General features: G+C 43.0%; 1 protein-coding gene across 1 annotated transcript in view; it reads left to right on the forward strand.

Annotated features, from left to right (window-relative positions):
* The window catches only part of LOC124805471 (myogenesis-regulating glycosidase-like), a 35,232-nt gene extending 21,024 nt beyond the window's left edge, over positions 1-14,208 (forward strand). The window contains exons 4-7 of the mRNA XM_047266035.1: positions 895-1,329; positions 8,463-8,619; positions 13,766-13,957; positions 14,069-14,208. Coding sequence (XP_047121991.1) covers positions 895-1,329; positions 8,463-8,619; positions 13,766-13,957; positions 14,069-14,196 — 912 coding nt within the window. The 3' untranslated portion in view covers positions 14,197-14,208. The remainder of the gene's footprint in view (positions 1-894; positions 1,330-8,462; positions 8,620-13,765; positions 13,958-14,068) is intronic.
* Positions 14,209-17,360: the final 3,152 nt, after the last annotated feature.

A 17,360-nucleotide genomic window follows, 5' to 3' on the forward strand; every position in this document is an offset into this window, starting at 1 on the left:
ATACATGACAGATGTGTCATCATATGTCGTGTGTGGGAAGACGTTAGCCTCATGCTATGTCATATGTATGCTCTCGGATTAACTACAGGTGCCAAACACTACTGTAATAACAATCCCTTGTAGTTGTGACGTATGCTTTACAGGAGGACACTGCGCCTCTGAATTATATTTATTTATCACGGTAGGTGCATGTTCTTGTTTTCTGCGACACCTTTTTCCATTACAATATTGGTTGACTTGTTGCTTCCCAGGATTCAAATGGTTCAAATGGCTCTGAGCATTATGCGACTTAACTTCTGAGGTTATCAGTCGCCTAGAACTTAGAACTAATTAAACCTAACTAACCTAAGGACATCACACACATCCATGCCCGAGGCAGGATTCGAACCTGCGACCGTAGCGGTCGCTCGGCTCCGGACTGTAGCGCCTAGAACCGCACGGCCACTCCGGCCGGCGCTTCCCGTATTGCTTACAGTGAGTAGCATTGAGAGCGAGAGAGCTGGACTATCTTTGAGAGCCAAATATCTTCGAGAAATATAAAGGTCGGGGTCTGTGTTGCTTATGACACGTAACAAACGTTAGGTGGACGTTGGCCCGCTGCGCGTCCGATTTAATACAACCCAAGTGGAACCAGGCCTCTCAAGTGACTAACCACTGGCTCTGATACATTAATAATAGTATGCAGCTCAGGTTATATCACATTACAGCAGTCGGTTTAGTCATAATGGTAGTCAGGTGGAATAAATCTCAGAGTGATAAACTAATACACCGACCCTGCTAACTTCCACGCCATTAGTGGCCGTTCATTACACAGCTGTCTTTAACTTACACAATATATCACCAGCTTCGTGACAAATAAGCCTCAATATTTACCTGTTCGCAAATTCCTTTCAGAAAATCAAGACTGAGACGGGAATCGACTCGTTCAAGTTCGACGCCGGCGAGACCAGCTGGCTCCCAGAGCTTCCCGTACTGAGGCCCACGGAGACGAACCCCGTGCAGTACTCTATGGACTATGTGAAGAACGCCGCCCAGTTCGGGTCAATGATAGAGGTTCGCGTCGGCCAACACAGCCAGCAGTTCCCGTACTACGTCCGGATGCTCGACAAGGACAGCAGGTGGGGCTTCGACAACGGCCTGGCTTCGCTGGTGACGACGCTGCTGCAGATGAACATGGTGGGCTACCCCTTCGTCCTGCCAGACATGGTGGGCGGCAACGGCTACGGCAGCGACGTCCTCACCAAGGAGCTCTTCATACGCTGGCTGCAGGCCACCGTCTTCATGCCAGCCATTCAGTTTTCTTACGTGCCCTGGGACTTTGACGACGAGGTACGTAACTCTCTGTGGACACATCATCGCTCTCCCTTTTGTCAGTTATAGTTCATGAAGATCGTTCTACATTACTTTCAACATCCATTATGAAGAAATAGTCCTGAGTACGCGAAGGAACTCACCCCCCCCCCCCTTTCTTGCGGCGATGTACGGTAGGTCTCTAAAAGAGCGTAGCGTTCCTAAGGATTGGAAAAGGGCACAGGTCATCCCCGCTTTCAAGATGGGACGTCGAACAGATGTGCAGAACTACGGACCTATATCTCTAACGTCGATCAGTTGTAGAATTTTGGGACACGTATTATGTTCGAGAATAATGACTTTTCTGGAGACTAGAAATCTACTCTGTAGGAATCAGCATGGGTTTCTAATAAGACGGTCGTGTGAAACCTAGCCCGCGCTATTCGTCCACGAGACTCAGAGGGCCATAAACACGAGTTCACAGGTAGATGCCGTGTTTCTTGACTTCCTCAAGGCGTTCGATACAGTTCCCAAGAGTCGTTTAATGAACAAAGTAAGAGCATATGGAGTATGAGACCAATTGTGTGATTGGATTGAAGAGTTCCTAGATAACAGAACGCAGTATGTCATTCTCAATGGAGAGAAGTCTTCTGAAGTAAGAGTGATTTCAGGTGTGCCGCAGGGTAGTGTCGTAGGACCGTTGCTATTCACAATATACGTAAATGACCCTGTCGATAACATCGGAAGTTCACTGAGGCTTTTTGCGGATGATGCTGTAGTATATCGAGAGGTTATAACAATGGAAAATTGTACTGAAATGCAGGAGGATCTGCAACGAATTGACGCATGGTGCAGGGAATGGCAATTGAATCTCAATGTAGACGAGTGTAATGTGCTACGAATACATAGAAAGAAAGATCCCTTATCATTTAGCTAAAATGTAGCAAGTCAGCAACTAGAAGCAGTTAATTCCATAAATTATCTGGGAGTAGGCATTAGGAGTGATTTCAAATGGAATGACCATATAAAGTTCGTCGTCGGTAAAGCAGATGCCAGAATGAGATTCATTAGAAGAATCGTAAGGAAATGCAGTCCGAAAACAAAGGAAGTAGGTTATAGTACACTTGTTCGCCCAGTGCTTGAATATTGCTCACCAGTGTGGGATCCGTACTAGATAGGGTTGATAGAAGAGATAGAGAAGATCCAACGGAGAGCAGCGCGCTTCGTTACAGGACCATTTAGTAATCACGAAAGCGTTACGGAGATGATAGATAAACTCCAGTGGAAGACTCTGCAGGAGAGACGCTCAGTAGCTCGGTACGGGCTTTTGTTGATATTTCGAGAAAATACCTTCACCGAGGAGTCAAGCTCCCTCCTACGTATATCTCGCGAAGAGTCCATGAGAATAAAATCAGAGAGATTAGAGCCCACACAGAGGCATACCGACAATCTTTCTTTCCACGAACAAGAAGAGACTGGAATAGAAGGGACAACCAATAGAGATACTCAAAGTACCCTCCGCCACACACCATCAGGTGGCTTGCGGAGTATGGATGTAGATGTAGATGTAGATGAGAGTTTGGGGGAGTATATTTACAGTTTGTGAATATTAATGAAAATGGTACGTCATGTTGACGCCATGGGCTTACATTGGGCACAGACAAAAATAGGAAAACAAAGACTGACTAAACGTATTTCGGTTTCTGGAGCAACATGAATCAGTGTTCCTGAAACATCGCATAATTAAACGTTTTGCATTAGTGCCTTATTTTAACTCCGCCACTAGTTTCGAACTACCAAACACATTTTCAAGCGAGGCCTACTAAAAGTAAAACACAAAGCATTTGTAAGAACACCTAAAAACAAAATTAGGACTCATAAAAATACGTTTCTTAAAATTTCAGTCGGCGTTCACTGAACTGTAGCATACCGGCACTAATATTGCTTGGTTAGGCGACAATCAGTTAGCACATGGGTAATGTACACATAATACATTGTCACATGGAATGTCAGACCAATTCCACTTTGTAGATGTGTTCACGAAGTGCAGTTAAACTAAACTACGGACTATCCCTGGAGATTCCTAAGGAAAATAGCTGATGTCTCGTTTAGTGTACGTGGGCCCACCAACAACCAACGGGGAGTTGCACATCAGATCCAAACTGTTCATGTATTTCTTTATATAGGGCATCACACAGGAGTGATATGCATGTCAAACTTTTGTTATTCGTATTATTCCTATGTAAGGATGTTAACGCTGAAGTCCGTGTTTTTCAATAAGGTTTTGTGATTGTAACAAAATAACTGTTAGTGATAAGTACATGGCGCTGTAAATTATGTAATTCGAACTGTGTTACGGTAGATTGATTTATGCAAATGTTGCACGTACATGAAGGCTTTGGATATGAGACGCAAGTCTCCGTTGGCTGCAGGAGCGTGCACGGATACATAAGGCGATACACTGGCGACACCAGCTGCTCTCCTCTGGAAATGTCTCCAGCGCTAGTTCTTTGTCTTGTTTAACTGCACGTCATGAATACATCTATACCGTGAAACTGATCCGAGGTTCCATGTGATATTGTGTTATGTGTATATTATCTATATCTGAATTTGTTGTGACCCAACCACGCACTATTACTCCAGGTATTTACAGTTGAGTGAACAACTACGGAAATTTTTAGTAAATTTTTTATGAGTTCTCATAAATGTTTTGTATTTTAGCTTCAATAGGGATCTTTTGAAAATGAACTTGGTAGTTGGAATCTACTTTGCAGCAAAATAAATCGCAGCTGTCACAGAATTACAATAAAGAATTTATGTTATCTAATTTGCTTTTTCTGCCCTTATTTCACGTTGGAAGTACGTGTTAAGTGTTCGCGTACCACTACACCAATAAATATCGTTTTGGGAGTCGAGTGGGTGATTATGATATATATCGGTTGTGTAAACGCGTTGATCTGGTGCTGTAGGTGTATCTTTTCAGATAGTTGCCTACAAACCAGGCATACATAATATTGGAGCAGCGCAGAGGTAAATTTCTGTCACAACTGGAATGTTAACCCCAGTAGGTGAGCGAACCCAACTGAGTAATATTGTCCGAAACAGAGCGACCATGACTACCTCCATGCTTACTACAGCATATAAAATGGAAGAAGTTTAGGGTTCAACGAATTATCTACGAGAATAACCGAAACGGCAATGAGTGCAAAAAGATTGAGGAAGAATGCGGATGAAAGTCGCCCAAGTCAGTTTCAAAGGAAGAAACTAGGGAAATCGCGGATGGTGGAATCCAGATTTTAACCGCTCTCCTCTCGAATACGAGTGTGGTGTCATGCCATGGGGCCACCTTATTCGTTCACATCATTTCAGAAAATCTTCTTGTCCCCTAGAGGATCTAAATTATGGCACTGAAGTCTGGAAGCTAAACTCGTTCTCCATTAAATTCAATTTATTCGCTTCTCGGTTCTCATGGCCGTCAGCAGATAACATGAGAGAAAAAACACCCTGCGAATGATACTGAAAGTCACAATGTGCGCTGATGAGTCCAAACATTATAACCACCTGCTTAATAGCTTTTTGCCCATCTTTAGAACGAAATACATCACTGATTCTGCGTATCACGGATCCAACAGTTTGTTGGTAGATTACTGGATGATGTGGCATTAGATGTCCACGCAAGGACATGTAATTCGCATAAATAACGGGCCGCTGATCTGCGTACGCGGTGGTGCAACTAAGCCACTCAGATAGATTCCATAGGATTTACACCAGGCGAATACTGTCGCTGAGACGTCAACGTGAGTTCGCCCTAATGTTCCTCAGCTCACTTCAGCACGTCTCTGGCTCCGAGACATGTACAATTCTTTTTCTTTCTTTTGCTTGTGCCGTATATCCCGCGGATACGCAGGGTCGGCGTGGTTAATCGGCTGTGGCAATGTTAGTTGAAGGGGTGGCCGGATGCCCTTCCTGCCGCCATCCCGTATCCCCCGGGAAGGAATTGGTGTACCCAAATTATCTGCGACTAGTGTAAGCCGTGGAATAGTGCAAAAGTGTTCAGATGTCTGCGAGCCGTGTAACTGAGGCGGGACGTGGAGACCAACCCGGTATTCACCTAGGGGGATGTGGAAAGCCACCTAAAAACCACATCCAGGCTGGCTGACACACCGGCCCTCGTCGTTAATTCTCCGAGCAGATTCGGTCCGGGGCCGGCGCGCATAGCCGGGTCCAGGAAGAAGCGCGTCAGCGCGCTCGGCTAACCTGGCGGGTAGACATGTACACTTATACTGCTGAAAAACGACATCGCCGTCGGGGAAGACATCAAGTAAAAAGGGATCCAGGTGGTTTGCAGCTTCACCGTGCTTTCGGTTATTACCACACGTCCCATGTAAGTGCAGGAAAATGTTTCCCATAGCAAAATACAGCTCCCACCAGTCTGTACCTGTGGCGCGTTGCACGTTTCGAGCCACCGTTCACCTCGATGACGTCTTTTGTGGATATGACCATTGACCTGTGATTCACCCGAAGAGCTGACATGTTGCCACTGATAGACAGTCGAATCCTGATCTTCCCGTGCCCACTACAATCGTAATTGACAGCCAGTCCACAGTGACGGGTAACCGAAGGGCACGCGCTTAAACTCACGCAGGCTGGCGTGAGGTCTGAAACAGGATACGTAATGAATGCTATAAAGAAAAGTAGGTAGCTGCTGGAATACTTAACTTTAATCCACAATTGGTGAACATTGGTCTTGTTGATACAGTATTATCATCTCAATATAACTTGGTGATGGCGCCTTGCTCGGTCGTAGCAATTGACTTAGCTGATGGCTATTCTAACTATATTCTCTGCAAATGAGAAAGGCTTCGTCAGTGTAGTCGCTAGCAAGTCGTCCGTACAACTGGGGCGAGTGCTAGTAAGTCTCTCGAGACCTGCCGTGTGGTGGCGCTCGGTCTGCTATCACTGATAGTGGCGACACGCGGGTCCGACGTATACTAGCGGACCGCGGCCGATTTAAAAGCTACCACCTAGCAAGTGTGGTGTCTGGCGGTGACACCACAGATAGAGTGTTGTAATGTGGCTTACGGCAGACATACACTGATAAGTCAAAACATTATGACCACTGCCCATTGCGGCGTCCTGTTCTGCCTGGCGCTAACAAAAGTATATAAGCGGTGCAGAGGCGGACAGGTGATCACCTTAGTGAAGATATGAGCTGCAAATGGGGAATAAGCAACTTTGACAAAGGGATGATTATTATTACGCAGAGCCCGTGAACGAGTACCTTTAAAGCTGCTCGAATGTTCACTTCACAGAATGTTCGGATTCGGAGGCTTGTCTGCTCTGTAATGTAGATGGTAATTGATAGCATCTCTGCCGAAACAGCACAATGTTGGTGCATGCACAATTATTTCAGAGTACACCGTTCATCGTACATTGTTGAACATGGAGCTCCGCAACAGACTACCCCTTCGGGTTCACATGTTGACACAACGACATCGTCAATTACGATTGTAGTGGGCACGGGAAGATCAGGATTCGACTGTCTATCAGTGACAACATGTCGGCTCTTCGGGTGAATCACAGGTCAATGGTCATCTCCACAAAAGACGTCATCGAGGTGAACGGCGGCTCGAAACGTGCAGCGCGCCACAGATACAGACTGGTGGAAGCTGTATTTTTCTATAGAAAACATTTTCCTGCACTTACATGGAACGTGTGGTAATAAAAGTTACCTTCCCAGAGGACGACGCAATATTTCAGGAAGAGAATGCACGAAGAGAGGTGACGGAAGTCATAGGTTAGCACATATACAGTATCTCGTACACAAGGTTTAAATGGCCATTGCATTGGCGGAGCCGTTGTTTGTACTCAGGTCATTCATGTGAAAATGTTTTCGACGTGACTGTGGCAGTGCGGCGGAAATAAACAGACTTTGAAGCGGAATGGTTGTTGGAACTAGAGGCGTGGGACTTCCCATTTCGGAAATCGATAGGGAATTCAATATTCCGAGATCCGCAGTTGCCGAAGTATGCCAAGAATACTAAGCCTAAGGCATTACCTCTCACCATGGACAAAGCAGTGGCCGACGGCCTTCTCCTAAAGGCCATGAGCAGGGGGGTTTACGTAGCGAGCAAACTAACAGACACGCAACACTGGGCGAAACAACGGCAGAAATCAATGTGGGACGTACGACGAACCATTCTTTCGGAACAATGCGGTGAAATTTGGCGTTAATGGGCTATAAGGGCAGACGACCGAAGAGAGTGGCTTAGCTGGCAGCATGACATCGGCCTGGACAGATTTCAGTCGGCAAGGACAGACCCCACGATCCATGGACCCAAGTTATCTACAAAGCACTGTGCAGGCTGGTGGAGGCTCCGTAACGGTATTGGCTGTGTCTACAAGGAAGGGGCTTGGTCCTCTGGTCCAACTGAACCGATCATTGACTTGAAATTGTTATGTTCGGCTACCTGGAGACCATTTGCAGCCATTCACGCAGTTCTTGTTCCCAAACAACGATGAAATTTTTATGGATGACAGCGCGCCACATCACCGGGCCACAATTTTTCGCGATCAGTGTGAAGAACATTCTGGACAATTGGAGCTCATGATTTGGCGACCCAGATCTCCCGAAATGAATCCCATCCCACATTTATGGCACATAAACAGAGGTCAATTCTTATCGCATCGGTAAAGCTTCCGGAATTATGGACAGGTATAGAGACAATATTGCTCAATATGTCTGCAAGAAACATCCAACGACTTTTTGAGTCTATGCCACGTAGAGTCGGTGCAGTACGCTGGGCAAAAGGAGGTCCGACACGATATTGCGAGGTATCGCTTGACTTTCGCTACTTCAGTGTATAACGTCTTTAAGAGTGACCTCTTGTCCTCATCAAAATGTTATGTTATTTAAGAAGAAAGAATGAATTATAGTCTAACAAGTACTTCAGATAGAGATAGCATTGTACCTGATAAGTTTATTGTAAACAGATTGTAGGCATGTTCCACTACGTGTAGTGAAAGAATTATAGTATTCAGAAGGGTTAATCGCAACAGGGTCCATTGTTCCTGTTACCCACTCTTTTTTCTCTGATAACTGCACTCTCTTGTACTCTGTGGGGTGTAAGTGAATTGGCCAGAAAGTTCTGGGAGTGTCGGCGCTGTTGCAGACGGTGGAGCTTAGCCGTCAGCTGGTGGCGCTGCACGCCCAGTACGCCCCTCGCATCGTGGAGCTGATGAGGAAGGCGGCAGAAGATGGCAGCCCCGTCAACCCTCCAATCTGGTGGGTCGACCCCACCGACGACACGGCCCTCGCCATAAACTCAGGTACGGAGGGCGAGGCTTCCCTCTCTGACACTGTGTGTGTGTGTGTGTGTGTGTGTGTGTGTTCATCCTACTGTTACAATTTCTCACCTCGGATACCTCTTATGACTTCTTGTGATGTCTTACGTTTACCCATCACATTAGAATGTAATTTAAAATTTAATTAGAGTCAGTATCGACCACAATGAAGACAAAAAACAACATGCAATAGAAGTATAGTATAGTCGCAACGGCTTTTGAAATGTGTGTGGTAGCGTTTCACGTGGGAATATTTTCAAATATGATTACATTTTTTGGTTTATTAAATCTTTCCTTATTAATTTAAGTTCTGAGCTGGCTGCTTCAGTGTAATTTCGTGCCCTTCCAGACAGGTACGGAATTTCTTGCTCTTACTGACAGATACAGTGTTGGTAACCAAAGCTGGGTTACAAAGTTTTCCTTATTTGTCCACATGCAATCGCAATGACATTTTCCCTTGATTACACTTTTTATCTCTATACTTTGGTGGTTGCTTACCAAACATACAAGCTTGTAAACTGAAGTAAGAAAGTCCGATGATCTTAATCACTAGCAACAAGTCTCCAGATACTGATGCAACTTACAGCACATACGTAATAGTTTTGGTGTTTTCACACACCCATGGGTGATACTTATGATCGCTTTTTATTGTTTCTGATTATATCACATGTGGGTGATGACTCATCAGTATCCATTAGCCGCAAAATAAGTTTTCGCCTTAGAAAATACTACTTCATAACACCACATAGCATTTGCTCCTTTTTCGTAGTAATGGTACTAAATCAAATACTATTTACTTATTCAAATGGTTCAAATGGCTCTGAGCACTATGGGACTCAACATCTTAGGTCATAAGTCCCCTAGAACTTAGAACTACTTAAACCTAACTAACCTAAGGACATCACACACACTCATGCCCGAGGCAGGATTCGAACCTGCGACCGCAGCAGCCCCGCGGTTCCGGACTGCAGCGCCAGAACCGCACGGCCACCGCGGCCGGCTATTTACTTATTGTACACGCAGTACTCAGTAGTGCAGTCATGTTTCTGTAGCTGTTAATTTGACAGTATGATATTCCTCGAATCTATATCTACATCATACTCTGCAAGTCATATTACAATCTTTGGCTGAGGATACCCTAACATGTTCCACTCGCGAATGGCGAGTGGCATGAATGATTGACGGAATGCCTCTCGTTGTAGTCATTTCGCGAGTCGTATGCTGGAGGAAGTAAAACGTTTCACGACTCTTTCTGGAAAGTACTCTCTCGAAATTTCAACAGTAAACCTCTCCGTGATGCACAACGCCTCTTTGGTAACGTCTGCCACTCGAGTTTTTTGAGCGTCTCTATAACGCTCTCGCGCCGACTAAAAGATCCCGTGACGAAATGCACTGCTCTTCGTTGGAACGTCTCTATCTCGTCCATCAGTCCTACCTGGTAAGGGTCCCGCACTGGTCTAGAATCCTCAAGAATCGGTGGAACAAGCGCCTTATAAGCCTCTTCCTTAGTAGATGAGTAACATTTCCTTAAGATTCATCCTATGAATTTCAGTCTGGCGTCTGTTTTCCCTACTATTTATTTTATGTGCTCATTGCACTTAAGGTCCCTGTGGCTACTTAGTCCTAGATACTTTAGGCACTGTTTCCAGAAATTTGTCATCAGTAGTGTAACTAGGCAGTAGATGGTTTCTTTTCCAGTGTATACGCAATATGTTACATTTATTTACGTTCAGGGTCAACTGCCAAAGCCTGCACCATTCATGTGACTGAGTGGTAGACACGTGTACAATAAACAGTTCACTTCAGGGAAGCGCACAGGAACTGTTGCATAAAAGAAACGTCGAACGAATAAACAAACATCACTGTAAAATAGTTGTGTTGTGAATAGTCAGCTTACACATTGAAAATATGCATGTGGTACAGTACAAAGTCCTTTGTCTGTTGATATCCTTGACATGCATAATTGTAAGTCTCTATTCGATAAATCCGTTTTCCTTGACTGAAGTTAAAATTTCATAAAGCTACCTGTCCTAGCTGTGAAGCGAAGTATCTACATCTACATCGACTTCTACGTGATTACTCTGCTATTCACAACAAAGTGCCTGGAAGAGGGTTCAATGAACCACCTTCAAGCTGTCTCTCTACCGTTCTACTTTATAACGGTGCGCGGGAGAAAAAACAAGTGCTTAAATTTTTATGTGTGAACCCTGATCTCTCTTATTTTATCGTGGTGATCGTTTCTCCCTATGTAGGTGGGTGCCAACAGAATGTTTTCGCAATCGGAGGAGAAAACTGGTGATTGAAATTTCATGACAAGATCCTGTCGCAACGAAAAACGCCTTTGTTTTAATGATTGCCACTCCAATTCACGTATCATGTCTGTGACACTATCTCCTGTATTTCGCGATAATACAAAACGAGCTGCCCTTCTTTGTACTTTTTCGATGTCATTTGTGTGACTTATCGCGTAATCGAAATTTAGCTGATTTCTTTTAGTACTCATGTGAATAACTTCTTACTTTTCCTTATTCAGAGTCAAGTGCCACTTTCCGCACCATACAGATATCTTATCTAAATCATTTTGCAAGTCGTTTTGATCATCTGATGACTTTACAAGACGGTAAATGACAGCATCATTTGCAAACAATCTAAGACGGCTACTCAGATTGTCTCCTATGTCGATAATATAGATCAGGAACAATATATGGCCTGTAACACTTCCTTAGGGAACGCCGGATATTACTTCTGTTTTACTCGAGGACTTTCCGTCTATTACTACGAACTGTGACCTTTCTGACAGGAAATCACGAATCCAGTCGCACAACTGAGGCGATACTCCGTAGGCACGCAGTTTGATTGGAAGACGCTTGTGAGGAACTGGGTAGAAAGCGTTCTGGAAATCTAAAAATATGGAATCAATTTGACATCCCCTGTCTGAGGTCAGGTAAACACAGAATAGCGATGTACATCACTGTACTGCTAAGTGGCTCCGCTGGCGTCGTCGTGGACTGGCCTGGCTGGGCCCCGGAGAGTGACTGGAGGGTAACTGGAGAGTAACTGGAGAGTGCATGGTCTGCCACTGCAGACGACGCCTCTACACGCGGCTGTGTCTCGCACCCTGGTGGGTGCTGCCACACAAGAGTCGCGGGCCTGGCGCCGCTTGCGTTTGGAAAGCGAACGTTGCATTAGCGACCGCTGGTGGACGGCCGCTGCACTTGTGCTGCCAACTTCAGCGTCTACGACGGTGACCGAACCCTATGCGGTATCGACTGTGTAACGATATCACAGACTCCATGTTCATCTTTATCGGCGTCGTCGTCGGCTGATACTCGTATCCGAGTTTTTATTTCTCTCCTGAGCTTTTTTTGTCACGGTTCAGGCGTTGAAGTGTCGTTGATGGCTTAGCAATCCAATCCTTGCGTGGAACAGGCGGCCACAGACATTACAGCTGATGGAAGGTGGAGGACGTGGCTCAGCCTGGAGGAGTTTACGTCTCTGGCGTTTGTCATTCTCCATTCTTCGACGTTCCAGCTCAAAGTTTTGAAGAGCATTCGAGGTAACTGAGCGCCAGTGACTTCGATCTTCTGCTATTGTGGACCAGTTACGCGGATCGATGTTCAAATTTTTCTGATTTTTCTTGTAATGATCCTTATAACGTTTGAGAGGCGCACCTCGTGGCCTTTTACCTGTTCTCACTTCGCTGTACAGCATTTGGCGTGGAAGTCTTGTCACTTTTCATCCGCGCGCTGGACATGTCCGACCCATCTGAGTTGATGCCCAATGATAAGAGCTTCCATGCTATACGTTTTTGCTTTCTCAAGAACAGCCGTGTTGGGTATGAAATCCCATTTCAGATTCATGATATATCTTAGCTTCTGTTGGTTGAAGCGTTTTAGTTTCTTCAGATCACAGCAATATAACGTCCAGGTTTCGTAACCATATAGCAGGGTGGAAATGACTACAGCTTTGTACACCATCAGTTTGGTGTACAGTGTTAGGTCTTTATTCAGGAAAACACCATCTTTATAGTGAAGATTTAACAGCACAAAAGAAACAATTAAATCGTTGTGTTCTTCAGGCCTTCTGACCACGAATCTATAGTGCTTGTAAATGATCGAAATGCAAAACGTAATATGTTTTAGCGTAACGTTTACAAAAATAGTTTTCCTTTCATCACCGTCAAGAGGACCTTTCAATTAATAATGATGTAACTGCCCAATCAATAGACTGAAAACAGGTCGAATATCGCGAATAGTTCGTGTCGTCGGAAATTTTTGTAAAGTGGTGGGAGGAAGTACCACGAGCAACGTAACAAAAAAATGGTTCAAATGGCTCTGAGCGCTATCGTACTTAACTTCTGAGGTCATCAGTCCCCTATAACTTAGAACTACTTAAACCTAACTAACCTAGGGACATCACACACATCCATGCCCGAGGCAGGATTCGAACCTGCGACCGTAGCGGTCGCGCGGTTACAGACTGTAGTGCCTAGAACCGCTCGGCCACTCCGGCCGGCCAACGTAACAGGAAATCTGACTAGCTAGGAGTGAGTGTGGGACTGGTGGTGCGTTTGAAGGTCACTTTTGTACTTTTTTCCTGAATAACTCGAAAAGCGGGGCTTCCAGCGAAAACGAATCGCAGTACAATTTAACTACATTCAATTTCATACAGAAAAATCATTCTCAGTTTTCTTCTGTAGGTCCAATTGTATGCGCGTTCGAACGAGAGAATATAAACATTTCGTGCTTGGTTTTTGAAGGTCGGATATAGAATTACGGGTTCTACGCTAGGAGCAACCGAATCACCCCCAACTTTGTCAGCACATGCAAATCCAGCATATGAACTTATGCCATTCCCTGTAACTTATGTAGAGATTGTGAATCAGGCAGAGCATAGGAATGCTTGATGTTAACCTCAAATTAAGGAAACAATGACGATTCCAATAACACAGTACCGAAACTGGATTTCAGCATAGTGGACTGCATAGCCTCACACACTGGACTGGTGAATACTAAGGAACTAATATGTTGTATCGTGATACCACTACGTGTCTGGCACTTTCGTACTGCTCGTCTCTTACCAAGAGTCTGGACTATTCAGACGGTTGTGACATGTGCCGTTTTCTGTGTAGAGTTCCTGCTTGGAGAAGACCTGTTGGTGGCGCCGGTGCTGGAGGAGGGCGCCGTCAGCCGCGACATCTACCTGCCCAGAGGCAGCTGGAGGGACGAGGCCGACCCAAAACACCCTATCATAGAGGGCCCTATCTGGCTCACCAACTACTCGGCTCCACTCAGCGTCCTGCCTTACTTCACCCGAGCCTCTGGTATGCGTGCCTCATAGATCATAACAGTATGCCTAACATGAGGAATACAGACTCTTACGAAATGTAACAGCATTGCTGTAAGTTTCCTAATAAACGCATTTCGTCTTTCAGATGTCGCTGACGCCACTGGAGGTTCCTCACAGATTCGACTGTTCATTCCAGCAACAGGTTCCAGTTGGGCAAGCAGTACTGTACTTTTGTACATTTGTTCACTTGCCTTCCGCCGATTACTTACATAATTTGCTTGTCGTTCACCTTCAATAATGTCTTACAAACGTCAACTCTTGCCTTTAAAATAATGCTTACACTCTTTTGAACATTTTGAATGACGTGAGCACTGGTCCTGAAACACATTTTGAATATTGATAGTATTATGAGTCCAAGTAATAACAATATTTTGGTACATTCTAAACAGCAGACTCATTACAATTTAACTTCAATAACTGAATGTAGAAATACAATTATAGAAAGACATTATGGAATATTGTAAGATACTAGGCAAAGGCTGTCACAATAAAAAATATTAATGAAGTCGTTTCTCATAATCCTATGTAGTAATGTTCTGTTGTTGTCCATCCATGAGAACGCCATTCATTGCCTAAATTTTTTTTTCAAAGAGTCAGAAAAACTCATAAATTCTTGGTAATGGAAAAATGTGGTTCCCTTTTCACCAGGAATAAAGTTCATACTTGCTATATCGAAGGCAAACCTTTAAACAAACACGCCAGTATGAGAGTTAAAGATTTCATGGTTCCTCTGAACTGCCTTGAGACTCAAGGCAAGTTCCATGCTCCAATCAAGCATTCTTCCACTTTATCCCACATGCCTTTGATTCTCTACAACTATTCTTCTACTGTCTCGTGTCCATGACACTGAAAGAGAGAAGTAAATCTATTTTTAATTATAGTTGTTAGAGTATTTATAATTACCACTGATCTCTTTATAGATGTTATTTATGTCATAGTACTGTAATTATTTTTTAATTATTATTATTGTTACTATAGTGACGATATATATATATATATATATATATATATATATATATATATATATATATATATATATGTAACCAGTGTATACTAATGAGTCAATTCTGAGAGGTCTGAAATGCTTAGTTTGCACATATTTGTCATGTATAGACATTGATGTGATATAAGAGTTGCCAAAAGGCTCCAGTATGAGCAGTTTGAGTTAACATGAACAATGAACATATATACCAACTGCATATTCTGATTCACATTAATACCACTATGCAGGAAATAATGACAGAAACCACTCATATATTCTATTTGTATATTTATCAGATTTATTTTAATGTGCATATGGAAAAGCATGTTTAGCTGTGTTATGGAAAATTCTTTCACAATATTCAGTATGTAATTATAAGTATGATACAGAGCTAGAAAGCAATACATTCAAAACATGCAGAATTCCAATAGAGTGGTACAGCGTGGTACCAATTCATTTACCATTGCAGTGATGTAAAAATAATGCATTAAGACGTATCACTAGTTTTGTATATATCATGACCGGTATGAGCTGAAAATTTTATTGAAAGTACAATCAGAATTGGAGCACTTGAGAACATTTAAGGTAGTTTTCATTGATTTTGCTATGACATTTCTGATAATCCCTAGTATGAGTGTTGTGGTGTGTGATTTTACTTGATCTCTGAGGAAATAAGGAGAGTAATTTTTCTATAGCCAATTCAGTATCATTCTTCAATTTTCCTACTTCAAGCATCCTATTTAACCTCAGTACCCAGTTTCTTCGAGAATCACATAAACTCTGTATGGGCGTCATGTGTAGCTCCAGCAATTTATGTCTGTTATATTCTTATACGGAAGCTATTTATTGTTTTCTAATTTTTAAAATGTTTTTTTCTTTATTTTACTGATATTTCTATTGTTTATTGTTATAAACTAATTAGGAAGTTGATATATAAAGTTCCTTATTTGTTGCACTTAAATAAATCATGAAAAAGTTATAAGATAATTGTTATGTGGAATGTTGTCTCACACTTATACAGATCATGAAAGAAAATTATAGAATAAATCTTACATAAAACATTCAAAGTTTTTTCACTCTAGTGTTCATTTCAATATCTCACAGTCCTATTTCACAGAACGACCAAGACATTTGTTACAAAGTATTTTCACATCAAATGATTGTTACATACAAAGTCACCACAGCCATCACATGTTCAATTTGTTTTCCGTGAACACAAGACACATTTAGTTCTCTTCCTCCCCATCCACTTCCCTGTCAGAATCTCAGCACATGTTGAAAACCACTAGAGTTTACTGTACCTGTTATGGCCTTAGTTCTTTTCTGTGCATTCTGATTCTTCCACTTTTTTGTAGTGTTGCCATTTCTTTAGCAAGGCCTATTAGACACTGCCTCCTTGCTCTGTTATTTTTTTCCTGCATGGTGGCTATATTCCAGTAAAGAACATGGTCATTGATACTTGCCGTATCTATCATATCACAAAAAATAGCACTATGCCATCTCCTAGTAGCTCGTTTAATTGAATATTGCCTTGCCATCATGTCAACATTGTCTCCTCCAGATTTTATGCTGTTGTAGAATGAAATAACCTCTGACTTTTTCTTCTCATATAGATTAGTGTCGAATATATCATGTAAACACTAAAATGACTGCTTTATTTTTGTTTTGAACGTACGGTACCATCAGCGTGTTCCCAGCGAGCCATAAAATAGTGAAAAACTCTTCTCTATCCATGCATGGCAGCCTTTCTTTCGGAACTATCTCTTCTTAAAACGTGAAATAGGTAAAGAATACGACGTTATAGCTTCTCTTACTCTTTCATCCCTTCATCTTTATAGCTCTTGTTATATACGTACGTGCAACCGACTATATTTTGCCTAATTTCATCGCTTCTGCGACAAAACAATTGATATGCTGGCCACTTCTCCCCGTTTACATGTCAGCATGTCGCAGCCTCCTTGAGGGAATGGTCCCCATTTCTCTTTCCTTCTTTCAATTGAAGCTGCCTAGATGTTTTTAAACAATAACGTAAATGATCCTATAATTTATAATGTGTCAAAAAACATTGTCTATTCGTAAAAATATAGTGTTCGTGTAACTTAATGTGTTGCCTTAAAACGCTGTTTAATATTACTGTTGGTTCCAAATAAACCTACCACGCACACAAATAAACAACCCTTCCCTCCAACAATAGTCTAACAAGGTTAATAAGTAGTTGAGCTCATCATATTTACGATGTCTCGTACTATTCATCATGTTCCAGAGATTACACAGCGTTCAGGTGCCATAGCTGCAGCTCCAGAGATCATCTTTAATTCGTTTAACCTAACAGCTGATTCCTGAAAACTGTAGGTACTGCCCATTTTGTTTGTCGCGTTGTTCAAACCCCCTCGTT

Source organism: Schistocerca piceifrons, chromosome 7 (genome assembly GCF_021461385.2).
Source record: "Schistocerca piceifrons isolate TAMUIC-IGC-003096 chromosome 7, iqSchPice1.1, whole genome shotgun sequence".
NCBI lineage: Eukaryota > Metazoa > Arthropoda > Insecta > Orthoptera > Acrididae > Schistocerca > Schistocerca piceifrons.